At 42.5% G+C, this 20010-nt stretch overlaps 1 protein-coding gene across 1 annotated transcript in view; it reads right to left on the reverse strand.

Moving 5' to 3' along the window:
- Window positions 1-20010, reverse strand: part of KLHL29 (kelch like family member 29) — a 430669-nt gene that overhangs the window by 181457 nt on the left and 229202 nt on the right. Inside the window, exons 4-5 of the mRNA XM_082215506.1 lie at window positions 5922-6063; window positions 4370-4912 (exon numbers count right to left, since the gene is read on the reverse strand). Coding sequence (XP_082071632.1) covers window positions 4370-4912; window positions 5922-6063 — 685 coding nt within the window. The remainder of the gene's footprint in view (window positions 1-4369; window positions 4913-5921; window positions 6064-20010) is intronic.

Genomic DNA, 20010 nt, shown 5'->3' on the forward strand with positions numbered 1-20010 from the left:
CACCATTTTCTCAGGATTCTCATAAACATGCCATCTGAAATATATATATTTGACGTTATCCTGCTGATTAAAAAGAAGAATTAAACCATCCATCTACCCTAATTTTCTGTGGGAATTAAACGTGCAATTTTATCTGAAATGCACTCTAGTATGGATGTCAATGACACTTATAATGGAGACACAAGCTTACAATGGCGACACAAGCTAATCACTTAAAAGCTGTCAATATAGCGTTTGAAACGGTGTGGGGATGTAGTCATCTACACTCTCTAATCATGCTATTAATCCCAGTGCTATCATCTCTTATCTTCCCTAGATTTCAAGTAGTGGCAGAGAACTGCTATAAAACCGGGCTTAACTGCATGGTAGAAGGTAGACTGTCAAATCATTTCCACTCAGGGGTAAAAGCACCAAATAAGCTATGTGAATCCACCCTTATTGTATATATAGCACCTCATAATGATGGAACTTGGCTTACATAAAAAAAATATGCTTGGAAAGAGCTATCAAGCATTTAATATAGAACAACATTATTTTTAATTTAATTAAAAATTGCATATTTTTGCAATACAATTCTTTGCAGTAATTGACAAAGTACCAGTTGCCCAATGTTTGCAAACAGGCTAATCTTCAACATATTCACAGCATTAAAAAAAAAAATCATTTAAAATTTCTCAACATCTCTCCTCAGTACCAGCATCACCAGCAGCTGTAAGAGACCAATTAAATCTTCATTTGGCACATGGAAAAGAAAGGAATAAAGACTGAAAGATAGGTTCCTTAAAGTATAACAAAATACAATGTAACTGTTACTACAATTTAAATAATATTAAATAGACTTGACTTAATTTCAAGCTGTATGTCAAAAAATACCATTGACCTATTGCAAATGGAATATTTTCCACATAACCTTTATATATTGGGTTGAGAATGTTATTATTTTTGCCATGTATTTGTTTACTTGTAAAGCAGAAACAGGCTATTAAGAAGAAACATTTGAGTAAGTGCATTTCTAGTGCAGACCCTGCAGGAATACAGCTCAGCCAAATGAAACATAATTAGGGAAAACAAAATGTGAAATTTTAAATCAGTTCACTAATGATGTATAAAAACATCAGTATCCCTTATTTTGACTGGCAAGATGTGTTCTTTTCATTTAGGGAATTGTGAAGTAATTACTCCATACCAGGCGGATTGTCAAGCAGAAACAAAAATGGGGCTAGCGCGTGTCTGTGTGGTGGGAGGAATAATGATGGGAATGTAATGAAAAGGATCTCAAAGCACATCTGCAGCAGAACTTCCTTGCAACACTGGCCAAGGTTCACCCAAAATGAGGCAGAAAAGCTCGTTTCAAAAACTGATAGTGAAGCAGCTCTCCCTGCATGTTTGAACCATTTTGACATTGCGTCGCTGTGCTTCCAATCTCCCTATCTGAGAGAAAGCTGCCTGTCACACACAACTCCAAAATTAGCCAGGCTTTAAAGACACAAAGCCCCTGAGAGAGAAATCAAAACACTCTTCTTATGAACTCGAGATGGTTTATATGAGGGATATCTCATGCTAAACATGGCAAGAGTTTATAGTCTTCTGCCTTGCTGGACTGAGGTTTTCCTCTATTTAAGTAGATTTTATATCCGCTTGTTCCACATTAGACCTGACAATCGCAATTATAGTGTCTAAATGAAGCTTTTAAAGAATGAGAATTTCTCTCCCTCTCTGGGTGTATATATGTTTATTTACACCAGGGTTTTCCAGCCTCCAGTTGTTGTTGGACTACAACTCCCATCATCCCTAGCTAGCAGGATCAGTGGTCATGGATGATGGGAATTGTAGTCCAACAACAGATGACGACCCAAGTTTGGTAAACCCTGATTTACACACACGCACCCATCAACCTACATAATAAATCATATATGGATGTTTCACTGTCTCTCTTTATCATTAAACAAATAAATCTGATAAATAAGAAGACAGTAAAATCTAACAGGAAAACAGCTGCCCATCTTACAATTTATGCAAAACTGTAGAGCTAATTCATTAACAGCTGTCAGCAGTTAAAACTAATACCTGCTTTCATCTCTACATTTGAACTCAAGACAAAGTACATGTGGTTTCTGGGGAGGTGCACCATTTGGGCACTATACAAACCCTGATTTGCTTGGCTTCAGAAAGAGGATAGCCTCATGTTCCTTCAGACCATAACTTTGGGCCTACAGATGCCTATAGATATTTATGGTAAAAACCACAATGGGAATCATGATGACAAACCCTCAATTTTTTAAAAAATGGATGGGCAAATTATTTATCTCTAGGAAAGATTTCAACACTTGGAGGCTGCTCCAAGCTGCTTTTTCTGGTCAACCAGTAATAAATAAATTAAAAACTCTAGAATCAAAATGAGGCACCCTGCCAAAATATTCAATATTTTCTTTAAATTTTGGATTGTGAAATCTCTTTAACATTTGAAACATATGGTGTTATATTTAATATTTTTTACTGAGGAAGGGAATAAGGTATGAACTTAATTTTCTTGGAAATAATAAGAAATATATGGATAGCAAAGATCCTTCAAAGTCACTTCATCTCATATTTTTTAAGAAGTAAAAACCTGAAAATACTTGAGTACTTTGCTTTAGAAATCAGGGTGTGAAGCAACTGTTCTTAAAAGCTGGACAATTGGAATGAATTTCCTCATATGCAAATGAAAGGTATTTAATAGTAATGAAGTTTCTTTGGTATCAAGCTACACAAAAGATTTTAATATATAAATTAAACATGGGCACTGTTCATGTGTACGATTAGCTTAGCAGACTTAATGGAGCCTTTGTGGTCTTCTATACTGACTTAAGAGATTTTTCTTAAGCTCCGTTCTATTTCAGTTTCATATGGGGAACACTAAATACTTGTTAAAGAGAGACAGGTTAATTTGAAAAATAAAACAGAGCACACAAAGATTAAATTAAATCAGCACTCCAGTGCTGGGAGGAAGAATGACTTTCCAAACACAACACGGTTGCATCTGATTTCTGCAGCACATTTAAAGAGCTGTCCTAGCATTCACAGAAGCAATGCAAGTCAAAGCACCTCTTTGCTTGTTACCTTCCAGGGGGTAATCGCAACCTAGCGTGAGATACAGTCATGCTTTGTCCCTGCGGATACGGCTGCATGTAACAGGTGATGTGAGCTGCTCTGTTTTTTTTTGTTTTAAATAATGTAGCATCATCCCACAAGCCTAACCTGCCCTCAGAAAGCAAATGCATTTTCAATGACATGGTCAGGGAGAGCCACTGTGTTCTTATCAGATTGAGAGTCGCCCAGAGAACATAACAAGGGAATACAGTAAACTAAAAGAAACTTAACATGCAATGTCACACTTAAGGTTCACATAGTGGACTGTCAGCAAGGTATATATGCACAGCACTACACAACATAATTCTCTCAATTTTTTTTGTCCCTGGGGCAGATTTGAGGGGTAGGCTGTGAAGTCAATATGAGGGAAATAGAAGTGTGCGTAGGGGAAGCATGCAGAACTCCTTTGGGATTTTCTAGTGCAGATTTCCTGCCATGCTAATTTCTCAGCATGGATCAGATGCATTCAGTTCTTTGGATGAAATAACTACCGCTCCTGGCCTGATAGTCTCTTGGAGAGTTAATACCAGATCACAGGTCAATTTCAATCAACACACTCTGAAGTAGCACCTTAGAGGCTCTTGTTGGGTTGGCTAACCCTACCCAGTGTGCAAAGCCAACTAGAATGTTAGCCCAGTCCACACACACACCACGCTGAATAGGAGGAAATTATCAAGTGTCATATAACTGATTCAAAAGCCACAACTTAACCTAGAAAGACAGTGGGGTGGTTTGTACGTAAGTGTTCCTCACAAGGGGGGAGGACTCTAAGGCAACGAGCGACAGCTGTCTCATGCACTTTGAGATGTGTATCTTTGCTTGTTTGAGGTACCCTAGAAAGTGTCATTCAGTGCTGAAACCAGTGCATAGTTTTCCCCGACTTCTCAGAGGAAGCCATTTGTCAACTTTATGAAAAGCTGCCACAGAACACAAGACAGGAAACTGGTGCTGGAATACTGTCAGAGGAACACAAGCACTGTGGACACTCTTAACTGGCAAGGCCGCCTCTTATGTAGGGTTTTTGGCAGAACTTGAACATCGTTGACACATTACGTCCCCAAAGTACACATAATCCCAAAGTTGTCGTTTAGTCGGGTCCAACTCTTCGTGACCCCATGGACCAGAGCACGCCAGGCACTCCTGTCTTCCACTGTCTCCCACAGTTTGGTCGAACTCATGTTATATCCCAAAGTGCAAAGTACAAAGCATGGAAAGCATGAGGAATTCTGGGCTAACTTACCTTTTGGATGCCAAGGATCCGTAAACTCGTACTTTCCCACACCAACCGTCCGTAGCATCTGCACGCCATTTGTGCTGTCCTGACTGCCCGTCTGGTTAGGAGGAAGCTGAGGAGCAGCCTGCCCATTGGTAGCCGGAACGCTATTAGGTAGGGCGGCTGAAGGCAAAGCAGGTGGTGGTGGAGGCAGGATAGGGCAAGTCATATGACCATTCCCTACTGCACTGTGGCCCGGGTGAGTCACCTGACCAACCCCGGTCATAGAAGACATTGTAATGGGCTGGCTGTTAGTGTACAGAGGCTGGCTTTGCAGGTTCACAACCATGTTACTCAGAGGCTGTGAAGGCTGCTGCTGAAGCTGGTAATGAGCTGGCATTAATGGAAGCTGGGGGGTAACGTGAGGAGGGAGTGAGGGTGTAACTCCAATGACAGGGGCTTGGACGTTCACAGCTGGGCTGAAGGTCGGAGGTTGAGTCATCCCATAAGAATGAGTGATAAGAGTTGGCTGGCTACCTGCTGCAACTGTTGTAACCCATGGAGCTGTACCTGGAAAAAGGAAAGCTAGCAATAAGAACAATTTTGGGAACAGGAAGGCCCAATACTCTCTCTGTACAATGCTGCTAATACAGTGGTACCTTGGGTTACATACACTTCAGGTTGCATACGTTTCAGGCTACAGAGTCGGCTAACCCAGAAATAGTACCTCGGGTTAAGAACTTTGCTTCAGGGTGAGAACAGAAATCGTGCTCCAGTGGCGCGGCAGCAGCGGGCGGCCCCATTAGCTAAAGTGGTGCTTCAGGTTAAGAACAGACCTCCGGAATGAATTAAGTACTTAACCCGAGGTACCACTGTATTCAATTTCCCCTGTTGAGCCTGTCCCTCCTGCAACCCCAAAGGAAGTGGGGGGAGGGATCTGGAACCACTCCAAACTGGCAAGTGCCTGGAAGGACTATGACATGGCAGGAGAGTGCAAATGTTGAAAATAGCGATCAGCTAGCAATACAGAATGTTTACAATGTTATGCGCTTTGCAGCTTTGTGTAGCTTAAGTATATGCTTCCAAGAAAATTATCCTCTTTCCCCAACGTGTTTTCATGGCTCCCTGACAAACACTTGGCGCGTATAATAACCGTGTTGCAGCCACTACAAAGAGATTGTAATTAGGCGTCTGGCATAGCTGCACATTGTATGATATGTGTCTGGAAGCTGGAAATCATTTCAGGTGGCTCTGGACATAAAAGGAGTTCTTAACATATTATGCAGTGGCGAGTTTTGTGTGTGTGTGTTTGTTTGTTTGTTTGTTTGTTTTCTACCCTGGTGGAGAAGGGAAAAGAAAACGCTTTAATGAACTTGCAGGCATCTTAATACATTTATATTAACCCTGACATAGGAGTAACCTGAGGGGGTCTTTACAACTAGAAAGAAAAGCCAGCTGTAGCATGAAAAAAGGACTCGTGACAAAGTCTTATTTAGAGAGGTAATTGGAGAAAGCATATTGAATTTGCTTTGAACAATCCCTCCACCCAACAGAATTACAAATAAGGCTGAAAGAATACCTGGATTTTCAGTCTCCCTCATCTGTTTGGATGGGGGTTCGTCTGTGTCCCAGGGGGTAGACTGATTGATGGGTGTCTGTCCCCACCTGACGCTGGTTGCTAATCCTTGTGGCTGATTCTCTGTCTTTGAAATGCAAGGCGTCTGTCAGGGAACAAGACAATAGATTGCGTATTTAGACTAATTATATATATGTTGTTGTTTTTCAGTATCACAGTACTTTTAAAAAAATCATAAATAATAATAAAAATGTGCACCCCACCACAGAGACCATTCCATTGTAACTATCCAACCTCCCAAAATTTCAACACCTCTTGCGATGGTTTGACCTCTTTATGTTTTAACAGCACAAATTCTACAAACACCCTCCATATCTTCGCAAAATCATTTCTCCTGCATATTCCCTGTCTTACCTTAATGGCACATGTTAATTTATCATTAATAGCTATATCCTACACCCCTTTATTTCCATTCTTCCATTTTATAGTCTGCTTGGTCCTTCTACTTCCTAGCTATAATAATTTGTGCCACTTTCATTAAATTTGTGAGCAAGTCCTTCATAGCCTGTGAACCTTCCACCCTAACATAAATTGAAAATAATGCTACCTCTGGACTTTTGGTTAGCTTTAACCCAGTAATTTCTGTTATCTCCTTAAACACCCTTTGCCAAAAAAAATAGTACATATTTACACCCCCTTTAGGGTAATATAAATGGCATCTGTATAACTTTTCACATGTTTTTGTAATAGTTTTATATATATATATAAATTCATATTGCATTTAGCCAGACTTAGATACAGTGGCAAAACAATTATAACGTTTACTTTATGGAATGATTAATATTTATAAACAACACAACCACAATTGCAACAGTAAAAAAAATCTACACACTTGCCACAACTTGTCAGCCTATAATTCGCTACAGAATTTTGACAATGCTGGTGTAATGTTTCTGATACTGGTCTGACACAGAAGTCCATATGCTTCATATCTAATTATTGATTTACAGTGGTGCCCCGCAAGACGAATGCCTCGCAAGACGAAAAACCCACTAGACGAAAGGGTTTTCCATTTTTTGATGCGCTTCGCAAGACGAATTTCCCTATGGGCTTGCTTCGCGTCTTGCAAGTCTTGCGATTTTTTTCGCTCCCCCCCCTTTTTCTAAGCCACTAAGCGCCTTTTAGCCGCTAAGCCTTTAATAGCCGCTAAACCGCTAATAGCGCTAATCCGCTAATAGGGTTGCTTCACAAGACGGAAAAACCGCTAGACGAAGAGACTCGCGGAACGGATTATTTTCGTCTTGCGAGGCACCACTGTACTGGGGACTTCATGTTTTGCCATCATACATCATGTTTTGCCATTTAGGTTGTGTCCAACACTAGTCATGCTCAGAGTAAACTTTGAATTTATTAAACATGGCTAAACTAGCACCATTAATTTCAGTAAGTCCATTCTGAGCAGAAGTTAGTTGGATGCAACCCTTAATTTCATGCTTCCCATTAAATTACATTTTGAAGCTTGAATATATGTTCAGACAAACAAGTTCTGCTTGGTTCCATTCCAAAATGTGAAAACCAAAATGAACAAAGCCCCAAGCCCATCGCATTTGGACTTTCTTGAAAAGTGGATTGCGACAAATTACTGTAAAAGAGGTCTTAGTATTTAATGTTCAACAATCCCTAAAACTGAACCAATAATGCAGAACCACACTATAGGAGTTGGCTGCAAAAGTGCTTATAATGGAAATATTTTAAAGCTAAAGCTGTTAAAAGAAACTGTAAAGTGTTGAAAAGGGCAAGGTTCACTAATCATGAAGTGGCGGCATAATCAGAAAGACAGCTCTGTATAAACAATCACACAAAACTAAATGTTCAACATGATAACTGCTGGGCTTTCCCGCTCTTCCCTGTATATTTGCCAGGGGGCAAAAATAGGAGGCTTTCAGAAATGAAAAAACAACCAACCAAGTCCTTTTTGTAAAGCTACCAGTGAACTATGTGAACATGAATGGTTTGGTTCCGTTGGTTTTGCTCCTCCTAAGCCAGAAGGCAGACACTGGCCTAGTTCATGTGATATGGTATGTCTAGGTAATTTTGGCATATAGGCAATATATAAATTAATAAACAATATACAAATGATAATAATAAGCTGAACTATGGTTTGCTGGGACCACACGAGCCTACTGGCTCCCAGAGAGAAGCTCCCAATTGCTTTGCTCCTTTTAGGTCAATGCTTTGCAGCAGCTAAGCCAAGGTTTAGTTTAGTGTGTCATCCAAGCCCACAATCACAGTGAAGCTCTCTCCTCCTTAACCATAAGCTTGCTTGTTGTTGGCTACATATCATGGTTAAGGAAAACTATGAAAGTAATGTCCGGGGGGGGGCAACATAACCCCCCAAACCCCAACAACTTGGGTTTTTTCTATTTAAAAAAAAACCTCAAACAATTTGTCTGTGTCCAGATTTTCACTTCTTGAAATTTGGCAACCCTAGTTCAACCACGATCTTGGGTTTGGATGACACATTAAGCACCAAACTGAGCTGGGAAGACTGGGGAGGAGCAAAGACCCTGGGAGCCAGCATGTTTGTGCTAAGCCATGGTTTGACAGAACCTTATGTGCGAATGAGACCATTATAAGTGTCCTTTGGCTGTCTCCAGAATCAGTGTGCAAACTTCTCTCTGCTGGAACTGTAGAAGACCCTGCATCTGTTCACCCTCATTCTTTCTTATCCTGCCTCTTCCTTTCCCTTTCTCAAAATATACACCTTTAACCAGGAGTTGGCAAAGTTTTTGTGGCTTGGGCACAAACAAACACTATTTCCGGCACTTCTTCCAGTGCGGAGGAGGCGTGTGCAGCTTCCCATTGGCTGCAGGAGCTTCCTGCAGCCAATGGGAAGCTGGCCAGCATCGCGGAAGGCGGTCCCCACTCTGCTCCGCCCCAGTTTAGCGCGGTGCACAGGATCCGACCGAGCGGGCAGTAGGGGTCCATGGGCCAGTTAAACAACCCCCATGGGCCGCTTGCGGCCCCTGGGCCTTATGTTGCCAACCTCTGCCTTTAACCATGAGAACACCACATTTAGCAACTCATGGTTTTATACAAAACTGATGCAGCTCAAAGTCTCCAACAATCTGAATTTGGCTTCAGTTTACACATCTGAAAAAAGTCACTCTAATAATTAAATGTGGATTTTGCGTGTTTGTGTAAATTCATTTTCCAAATTGGTGTGTCTGCTTTCTGAAGTTACAACACCAACCAACTTCAAGAGGCACAGAACCATGTAACTAAGTGCTGGATTCCTATTCAAAAATACGCCTAACACATCTATATTAGTGTGTGGTTTCTGATCTGGTCAGGGGCTCATTTCTGCAGAGATGATATTCGCTGGAGTGGCAAATAGGAAATAAGGACATTCTATGCATGAACCAAAGTTTACTCTTATTTCAGGCATGCATCTGCACAGAATGCATCACATATCCGGGGTCTTAATGGCTCAGTAAACTTTAATACACATATCTAGCCTATTAGGATCCTAAGCTAGTATGTATTCAACCAGAAAGAAGCTACATACTAAGTTAAAATAAAATCATAATACCCAATAATGGAGTTCAGTACCAGGCGCTACAACTTGGGAGAAAGAACAACCTTTGTAATGTTCCAGTTTATCCTATTTTAAAGCTTAAAGAAAACAACACCCTGGTTTATTTTTGCTACTAAACAAAATGCTATTTTGGAATAGTTACTCATCTCTTGTCTTGATTATATAAATGCTTGCTTTGTATTTTCAGAAGTCTTAATTATTGAACATTATAAAAAGGGAACATTATGTGCACATTGGAACACAGTAGCACCCTTTTTAGATCCAATTATGTTACGTTCATTGACCACTGTAAAGAGACGGGCTTCATAAAACACTCGGCAAACATCACAGAAAGTAATTGCATTATGCTGTACTTAGCTTTCATGTTTCAGATGCTTGTTTGAATTAAACGAGGAACACATGAAAGAGGTAACTTGCTAGAAACACTCACTCAGGTGTGCATTTCAAAGGGGGAGAAATGGAAAGGTGAAATGTCTACTTGCTTGAAAATACAACCTCTCAAGCTTGTGTGTGTGTGTGTGCTATTAAACAAAAACACACATCTCAGAAAGGAATAGGAAATTTTAATACAGAGGTACAAAAATATAGTCCTCTACTGACATCATGGTATGGAGGTCTGGTAGCATCTTCTATTGAAGAGGTGGCCTTGAGATGCTGTTGGGTCTCCAAATCCCATCAGCACCAGCCGCTGCGATAAATGGTTGGGATATAGGGAATGGTGGTTTAGCAACATCTGGAAAGCCAGAGGTTAGTCATCCCTGTTGTAATAGAAAAGCAAACTGATCTACTTAAAGCAGTAAGAAAATACGGCTAAACTTGAAACTACAACTTCTTTTTGCAATTGGCACCTCTTTACTTTCTCTGATGGAAAATGGCCAACAGAATGCTACCCAACCCAATCACTGTAAAGCTGTCTTATCTTACTGAACATAGGTAGCTTAACACCTGTGACTGACATGTTGACACTGTATTTTGGGAGTGATTTGTTCTCATGTGTCTATTATTATTTCCCTTTCTCCTTAGCAATCATATGTTTTTGTATCTTGTTATATTATTTCTGCATTGTTGAACATGCTAAAATATAATCATCATCATCATAATAAGTGGGACCTGGAAGTTATGTCCTAGGAAGGATAAGTGTCAAAGGGGGGTGGGGTGGAAACACAGCTAGACCCACTTACAGTCATATCTCGAGTTGAAGTTGCTTCAGGTTGAGTGCCTTCGGGTTGCACTCCATGGTGACCCGGAAATAACGGAATGCGTTACTTATGGGTTTTGCCGCTCGCACATGCGCAGACTGTCAAAAATGACGTCACGCACATGCGCAGAAGCGGTGAATCACGACCCGCGCAGACACGGGTTGTGTTCGCTTCTGGATGCGAACAGGGCTCCGGAACGGATCCCATTCGTATCCAGAGGTACCACTGTATTTTCAAAGCCATTCAAGATTGAGAAAAGGACGTCTACCTTTCCCTTGTGACATGAATCAATTAATACGGGATAAGCTGAGACTGTAAGAGGCCGGCTTTACAAAAAGCTAATGGAAGCTTATTTTAAGATGGGCTGATTCCTAAAGCTAATAAAGAGTGAGTAGAATCAGGCACTCATATGGAATCATTAGTCATAACGAAGATAGAATTTCTACCCGACATGTCTTTGGGGAAGCCTGACTAGTTCCCTTCGGTTGTTGCCCAGGTTACAGACACAGCAATACACATACCAAGCAAGACAAACTAGGTTTGCCGACTCCTAAAATGGAGCTCTGTTTGGGCACTTAAAAAAATGCAGTAGCTATGTCAAGCAGGTGAGAACAATTACTTCTTGGTGTTGGAATAGCAACCAAGCTGACAAGTTAGGCCCCTGTTAATATTTGTTTATTCAAAGTATTTTTATATTGTCAAGAATACAATACAATACCAAGATAGAATCACAGAATTGTAGAGTTGGAAGAGGCCCCGATGGTAATCTATTCCAAAATATCCATGACAGATGACTGAATATGCAATCCTGATTGCCTTACATTAGTTTTATTTTTATTTTTTTTAACACATCTACCAATTTAACACATCTACCAATTCACATTTTAGCACATTTTAATATGGCCTGCAATAAAACAATTCAATAGAAAACAACAGCTAAATATGCAATAAAAACAACATATTATAGTTACCGTAGCTTGAGGAAATAGATGCCCCCCCAAGAGGTATCTGAAGAGGTGTGCATGCACATGAAAGCTTATACCAAAAACAAACTTAGTTGGTCTCTAAGGTGCTACTGGACATTTTAAATATATGTTTATATATTTTGACTGCATCAGACCAACACGGCTACCTACCATAACCCCAAAGAGATATTAGAAATTAGAAATCTGCGGTTCCAGATGCCATGTGACAGGGTCCGTTGGGGTTAGACTCTAGGAGAGGAGTAATAATGACAAAACAATGTCTTGGAATCAAATTGGCCACAACTTCTGTTTGCTGGGTGACCACCACTGCTCGTTGACCCAGTAAGCAGGTTTTGTTCCCAGTAAGCACTCTGGATCCAGAGTGGTTTTCCCCCAGACGTGGACACACTACCATCTTCTCAAAGCTGGCAGGTATCACTTAACCCTGCAATGACACACCCAGTCAGCCTTTTTTCATTACCTTGATTCAGCCGTGATGTGCCATGGGGTTGGCTGGACAGCTACAAGCACACTGTCCACATCCTCAGGCCACAAGAGCTGGAACTGGTCCCATAAAGCCCAATCAGATGGTGAATTGGAAGCCTCCCCTGCCCTGCTAATATGAAACAAAACTCCCTGGGATGCAGCGGGGGGGGGGGGGTAAGGGAAGCCAAGAAAAGGATGGTTCCTGTGATATCCTCTTTCCCAGGGAGTTAAGTCAATTTATAAATCTCAAAGTCGAAATCATCCCCTGCACAAGAAGCCCCCAGCAGTAAAACAACAACAACCTATTTTCCCTTCTTCATCACGTGAAATTATATCTGTCCATTTATGACCCCATCTGCTAACTTCTGTCCACACTTTATATTTTTTCTCCTTAAGATATGGCATATACTTTCAGTAGGGAATATACTGGATGTTGGGATTATAAGAAGCAATTTGGTGAAATTAAAAATAGCCTTTGCATACAAGTCTAATTTTTCTCGAGACCCTAGAGAACATTTTTAATTTACCCGAGCTTAGTATCTGCAATGTAGCATGCAACCAGCCAGAATAAAAACAGGAGCAAATAAAAATACGTCAAATGCACTATTATATACTGTTACGTGCTTATATGTACATATCAGTGTACTAATAACATATAACAGTAACCACAGCAAATTTTGGAATAACTAATTGTCCACTATTCCCACATTCAATCATGATAGGGTTTGTTTTTTTTAACCACAGACCTTCCATACATGAATTTCTTGCTCAGATTTAACCAAACTGTGCCTGCTGCTCTAAAATTAAGAAACCATTTTAAATTGCTTTTGTAAATTACTGAAAAAACACGCACTCTAAATAGAACTCTTGATGTACTACACACAGAGATGTTACTGAAAAGATAGACGTGGCAGCTTAAACTGAGCTTCTCGGGAAGGGAGAGAGAAAAAATGTTGCTACCTGAGAGACAGAGAGAGAGAGACACAGAAAGAGATAATGGCTTGCCTCTAGAGAGATGCTCAAAACGTGCACAAGAAACAGGAAGATGGAATGAGTGGAGTTGCAGCCTGGAGGTAGAAGACATCTGGCAGGTGTTTCAGAACTACAATATGCTCCCTGACACTTTTTCTTTTCTTTTCTTTTTAATTTTGGACTGAGCAAAATATCTGTTCCAGAATTGAAGCCACTATTGAGGAAAGATGGGGGAAGAAACAGGATGAAACCCAATTACATCTGCCTCTGAATACATAATAATCCTGAGACTTCTGCAGAAGCAAAGCAGCTCTTGGTGGCTCTTAAAGACGAATGCACACCTCTCTTGTTTATATATTGCATCTAAATATCTGAACTAAGATCCTTAAAATAAGAATGGTGACGTTCACCACACTATGGAACCATGACAGTGTGTGAGTGAGTGTACATATATGTGTGTATATATGTGAGAAGAGTCAAAAAGGGGACAGGCTGCATAGAGGGACCACAAGAGTCATCTAGTCCAACCAACTGCAATGTAGGAATCTTTTGCCCAAGGTGAGGCATGAACCCACAACCCTGAGATTGAGAATCTCTTGCTCTACCACTCTGGTAATTTGCACTTCCGCTGTCTTTTGGACTACTTATAACATTGTTTCGTTTTGTAGTATGAAAAAGGAACTACAAAAGAAAGCCATTCTGTTCACAATTAAGGCTGCAATCCTAACCGCCCTTAACTGGGAGTACGTCTTGCTGAACTGTGGTATCATCTACAACACACATGCCTGCTCCTTGCATATTTGAAATTGGTGGGGAGCAACAGCATCTCACAGCAGAGAGAAGAGAGAAACAGTGGTAAAATGAGGTGCCCCAGATATATATGGCTACTGGGGAGACGCAGCAAGAAACAAAACAGAGTGGAGACTAGCTGAGGGACACCAAAGAGGTGAAATAGTTATGTTGATCACAGTCATCAACAACATCCTGCCCCCAGATTTAGGTTCTCTACGTGACGGTTGGAAAGTGGCCAACCACTTTCTCTGATGGTGTTTCCTGCTTGGCAGGGGGTTGGACTCGATGGCCCTTGTGGTCTATTCCAACTCTATGATTCTATGAATTGGACAACTTTACTAAAAATGATCCGGGAAATTGCAGGCTTGTTATTATCTGCTTCAGCAAAACTGGTGGAAAGCATTATTGAAGATAGAATTACCAAGCATACAGAAGAACAAGTCTTGCTGAAGCAGAACCAACATGGTTTCTGCAAAGTTCTGTCTCATTAGCCCCCTAGACTTATTTAAGAATAAACATGTGGATACTGATGAGCCAGTATACAATGGTCTGTTTTGTATGCCAATATCCCAGGGAGGACCTTGCAGCTGCTTAGCTCCTCCATGGTCATTTCTGTTCCTACAACACACTGAGTTAAACCAGGGTGTGGCTCAGCATGTTCTCCAAACACAGGCTTGTGGTTAAGTTCTCTTCTCATTAACAACTAGCTGTAGAAGAGGGCACATTAAGTTTAGCAGATACCATTTGACAAAGTAGTTGGGCAACAGTACCTAGCATATCAAAGGCTCACGAACTACTCGATGCATGCAGCAGCTGTGAGGCTTTTAGATTACATTTTGTGTATTTAGTTCTATGGTCATTGTTGTAATTTACTTACATTTTTAAACTGTTACATGCCTCACATTCTCATTGGAATATGTGAGACATTTCAAACTGGAAGGGAAGGCATTCCTAAATCAACTGTAATCAGCTGTCCGTATGAAACTTGATGAAAATTATACTTGCCTAAAATATAACAGTAAGCTCTGCGTGTGTGAAAAACTGACATTTCTTCATTCTCTACCTGAGGTAAAACCTGCATGCACTTAAAGATCAGTTGTTTGGAAATTTAGTCTACAGTGTCAATAACCATTGTCAAGAAGACAAGTCTCCATGATGTTTCAATAGTGTTACCCTGGAGATAACTCTGAATTTTATAATTCTGTAATGAAATTACATCTAGCATGGGGGGGGGAGCCCTTTTTTAGTCAATGAGAAAACAGTATCAGATGTGACCAGTAACACCCTACAACGCAGTGCTTTAATTAATATTAAACTTGTAACAGGCACCTAAATAAACAATAATAATAATAATAATAATAAATTTTATTTATATCCCGCCCTCCCCAGCCGAAGCCGGGCTCAGGGCGGCTAACAACACTAAAATAGTGCAACATTATAAAAACATAAGAATTAATTAAAATCAAAATTGATGGCAACCATAAACTAAAGTATTGTAAAGATTGCCAAAGGAGGGAGTCAGGCTGTGCCCTAACCAAAGGCCTGGTGGAACAGCTCTGTCTTGCAGGCCCTGCGGAAAGATGTCAAGTCCTGCAGGGCCCTTGTCTCTTGTGACAGAGCGTTCCACCAGGTTGGAGCCGCAGCCGAAAAAGCCCTGGCTCTAGTTGAGGCCAGCCTAACCTCTCTGTGGCCTGGGACCTTCAAGATGTTTTTATTTGAGGACCGTAAGTTCCTCTGTGGGGCATACCAGGAGAGGCGGTCCCGTAGATACGAGGGTCCTAGGCCGTATAGGGCTTTGAAGGTTAAAACCAGCACCTTAAACCTGATCCTGTACTCCACCGGGAGCCAGTGCAGCTGGTATAGCACCGGATGAATGTGATCCCGCAGCGAGGACCCCGTAAGGAGTCTCGCTGCGGCATTCTGCACCCGCTGGAGTTTCTGGGTCAGTCTCAAGGGCAGCCCCATGTAGAGCGAGTTACAATAATCCAGTCTGGAGGTGACCGTCGCGTGGATCACAGTGGCTAGGTCAGGGCGAGAGAGGTAAGGGGCCAACTGCTTAGCTTGGCGGAGATGAAAAAATGCCGCCTTTGTTATAGCTGCAATCTGCGCCTCCATGGAGAGGGAGGTATCGAAGATTACACCCAAACTCTTAACGGACGGTGCTGGCACGAATTGCACCCCCGCAAGAGATGGGAGTTGCCCCCTCAATCCCATATCGTCCCGTCCCAGCCAGAGGACCTCTGTCTTCGAAGGATTTAACTTCAACCGGCTCCCACGTAACCATCCAGCCACAGCTTCCAAGCATCTGATCAGTGTGTCTGGGGCCGAGTCAGGATGGCCATCCATCAACAGATAGAGTTGGGTGTCATCAGCATACTGATGGCAGCCCAGCCCAAAACTCCGGACAAGCTGGGCGAGGGGGCGCATAAAGATGTTAAAAAGCATCGGGGAGAGAATCGCACCCTGAGGCACTCCACACACCAGGGAGTGGCGGGATGACAGTTCCCCCCCAAGCGCCACCCTCTGTCCCCGACCAGAGAGAAACGAGCGCAGCCATTGAAGGACTGTGCCCTGGATCCCCACGTCGGTGAGGCGGTGGTCCAGAAGTTCGTGATCGACCATGTCAAAAGCTGCTGACAGATCTAGAAGAATCAGCAGCCCCGACCCGCCTCGATCCAGCTGTCTACGAAGATCATCTGTTAGGGCGACCAGAGCCGTCTCGGTCCCATGACCAGCGCGGAAGCCGGACTGGAATGGATCCAGAGCCGATGTTTCATCCAGAAACCTACCAAGCTGTTCAGCAACCGCTCTCTCAATCACCTTACCCAGGAATGGAAGATTCGAAACTGGGCGGTAATTGGATAGATCTAAGGGATCTAATGATGTTTTCTTTAAGAGCGGACGCACCACTGCCTCCTTCAGTTCCCCTGGGAATGTCCCGGTGCCAAGGGACAAATTGATGATATCCCCCAGGGGGGCCCGCACCTCGTCTGGACATGCTCTAATCAGCCAAGACGGGCACGGGTCGAGAGGACAAGTGGTGGGCTTTCCAGCTCGGAGGAGTCTGTCCACATCGGCTGGGGATATCCGGTCGAAGTGGTCCAATACTGGACCCGAGGACAGTCGAGGGGCCTCCAGTTCCTTTATTGTATCCAAATTGGCAGGGAGGTCATGGCGGAGCGACAGGACCTTCTCCGCAAAAAAGCTCGCAAATGCCTCACAGCTGTGTGTCGAATTGTTATTTAAATTTGGCTGTCCTTCGAGGGACGTTAAAGACCGAATTATACTAAATAATTGTGCCGGGCGAGAGCTAGCGGATGCAATGGAGGCCGAGAAGTAGGACTTCTTAGCGGCCTTCACTGCCATCTCGTAGGTTTTCATAAAAACCCTATAAGATGTTCTTGAGGCTCCGTCACGGGCACCCCGCCATACTCGCTCTAGCCGTCTGAGGTCCCGCTTCATTTTCCGGAGCTCCTCAGTAAACCAGGGAGCCCGGTTTCTGCGGGGTCGCAGAGGGCGCTTAGGTGCGATCTCATTGATGGCTGCCAGGAGCTGGGTATTCCAGCCCTCAACGAGCTCAGTCAATGAGTCGCCAGGGGGAGAAAGGTCCCGCAAGGCTTGACGGAATCTATCAGGGTCCATCAGCCTCCGCGGGCGAGCCCAAATCGGCTCACCACCTAAGCAGGGTGGGGGTGGAACATCAATCCTGGCTTTCATAGCATAGTGATCAGACCATGGCACCTTCATCGAAGGAAACATGATCACATCTATACCGACGCCAAAGATCAGATCCAGCGTGTGGCCAGCTTGATGTGTGGGGCCCGAAACAAACTGGGAGAGCCCTAGTGTCGCCATGGAAGACACCAGGTCCAGAGCCTGTGAGGAGGGAGTGGCATCGGCATGGATGTTGAAGTCCCCCAATACCAATAGGTTAGGGAACTCCAAGGCCCAGCCGGCCACCGCCTCCAGCAGGCCTGACAGGGTGGCTGCTGGTGCGCTAGGTGGCCGGTACACCAGCCAGACAGCCAAGCTCACCTCGGAGCCCCACACTAGGCCAACACATTCAATGCCGGGGATCGATGGCGGTGGTAGAGCCCTGAAAGAACAATCTTCCCGGATTAATAATGCCACCCCTCCCCCCCGGCCCACAGTCCGTGACTGGTGGAGGACGGAAAAACCCGGGGGCGCCATCTCTCGTAAGGTAACAGTTACCCCTTCGCGCACCCAGGTCTCCGTCACACAAGCCAGGTCGACCCCCTGCGAGATGATGAAATCTCGCAGGGTGGCGGTTTTGTTGCCTATAGACCTGGCATTGCACAACACCAGTGACGGAGGTGAGTAATCCTTTCTCACCCTACCCTCGTCTCTCGGGATGGGGCGCAGATTGGAAGGGGTACGAGCATATCCGTATCTCGATCCCCTTCGCCTATGCCACCTGCCCCACAACTAAGAGATCAACCTTATCAAGCATGTAACCTTTCTTTAAACTAGGAACAGGGAACTTGTAGCTCTTCAGGCATTGTCTGACTACAGTTTCCACTACTTCAAACCATAGGGCATATCTGACTAGAGCTGATGGGAGTTGGGGGTATTACAAAATCTGAAGGGCCGCAGGTTAGCCAACTTTGCTGGAGATCCTCTCAGGAGAAAAATAAAGTACAGTGGTACCTCGGTTTTCAAACATCTCCATTGACAAATGTTTCGGTTTTCTAATGCCGTAAACCCAGAAATAAATACTTCTGTTTTCGAACACGTCTCAGAAGTCAAACATGACATGTGGCTTCCATACTGAGTTTTCCGTATTGAGTTTTAGGTTTTCAAACGTTTCAGAAATCGAATGGTCTTCCAGAACGGATTACGTTCGAAAACCGAGGTACCACTGTATAAGCAATTTCCAAAAGGGTTTCTAAAGTTGCTGATTAAGTGCGTTAAATTAGGATTTCTTTCATACAGTTTTCATTGGATTATTATTATTATTACTATTTAAATTTGTTAGTTGCTTTATCTTGCCCATGACCACCCAAAGTGTTGTATTCCATGTTAAGCATCTGGAGTAATTACCACTGTCTGGTTCCCATATGTACAATCACTAATGTGAATTCCTATTTCACTCATAAAATAGAATTCCTATTTCACTCATAAAACATATTGAAACAGTGAAGGAAAAATCCACCCTTTTCAACTCTTGACAGTGAACTGCGTGTGTGCTAAGTGGTGCTGGATATATAACCCCAAAATGATGGAAGGAGTGATAATTATCTGATAACTCCTTCAGACAGCCTTTTAATTGTGCATTAATGATTATCTGTGCTCATGGTGCTATCAGGACACTTATATACAATCCTGATTTCAATACTGTTTCAGGATAGACTTTACTGAAAACTGTAGTATGGAAGGATTGGATGGATGCAGGAATTATGACTCTGGATCAATTGATAGATGAGGAAGATCAATTCTATACATTTGCTGTGTTATAAAGATAAATGCCACTTAGGAGGTGGCCCAATGGAAATATTTGCAGTTGCAACATTTGTTAATAACCCTGTTTTGACCAACAGCTTTCAAAGCGTCTAAGACACCAGAGATAATAGAACAATTGGTTTAAACCCTTTGAGACTAAAAAGCTGGTGACTACTTTTTATAGATATTTGGTATCAATAAATCAATTTGATATGCAGACTCTAAGAAACAAATGGAATAAAGAATTGGAGGTTCCTATATTACCTAGACAGCGAAAGAGTGTTTTAGCTTCTGTAACAAAGGTGTCAATGGGTTTTAAATTACGTCTTATGCTAGAAAAACTATTACTTCATATTTATTGGACACTGTTACATCTACAACAACATGCTGTTGGAGATGTGAAAATGCTTCTTTGAAACAAATGTTTATGCAATGTTCTACACTTATGAAGTTTTGGGAGAAAGGACTAGATTGTATAAATATTATTTTGGGGGGAAAGCTAGTACTGTATTGCCAGAGGATAGTATTACTACTATATGTAATTTGACAGCTAGTCAACATAAATGGATTCTCCACGCCCTCACTACAGCTAAAAGACTTATATTGATCCTCTGGAAAGA

This window comes from Podarcis vaucheri (genome assembly GCF_965113315.1).
Source record: "Podarcis vaucheri genome assembly, chromosome: 3".
Lineage (NCBI taxonomy): Eukaryota > Metazoa > Chordata > Lepidosauria > Squamata > Lacertidae > Podarcis > Podarcis vaucheri.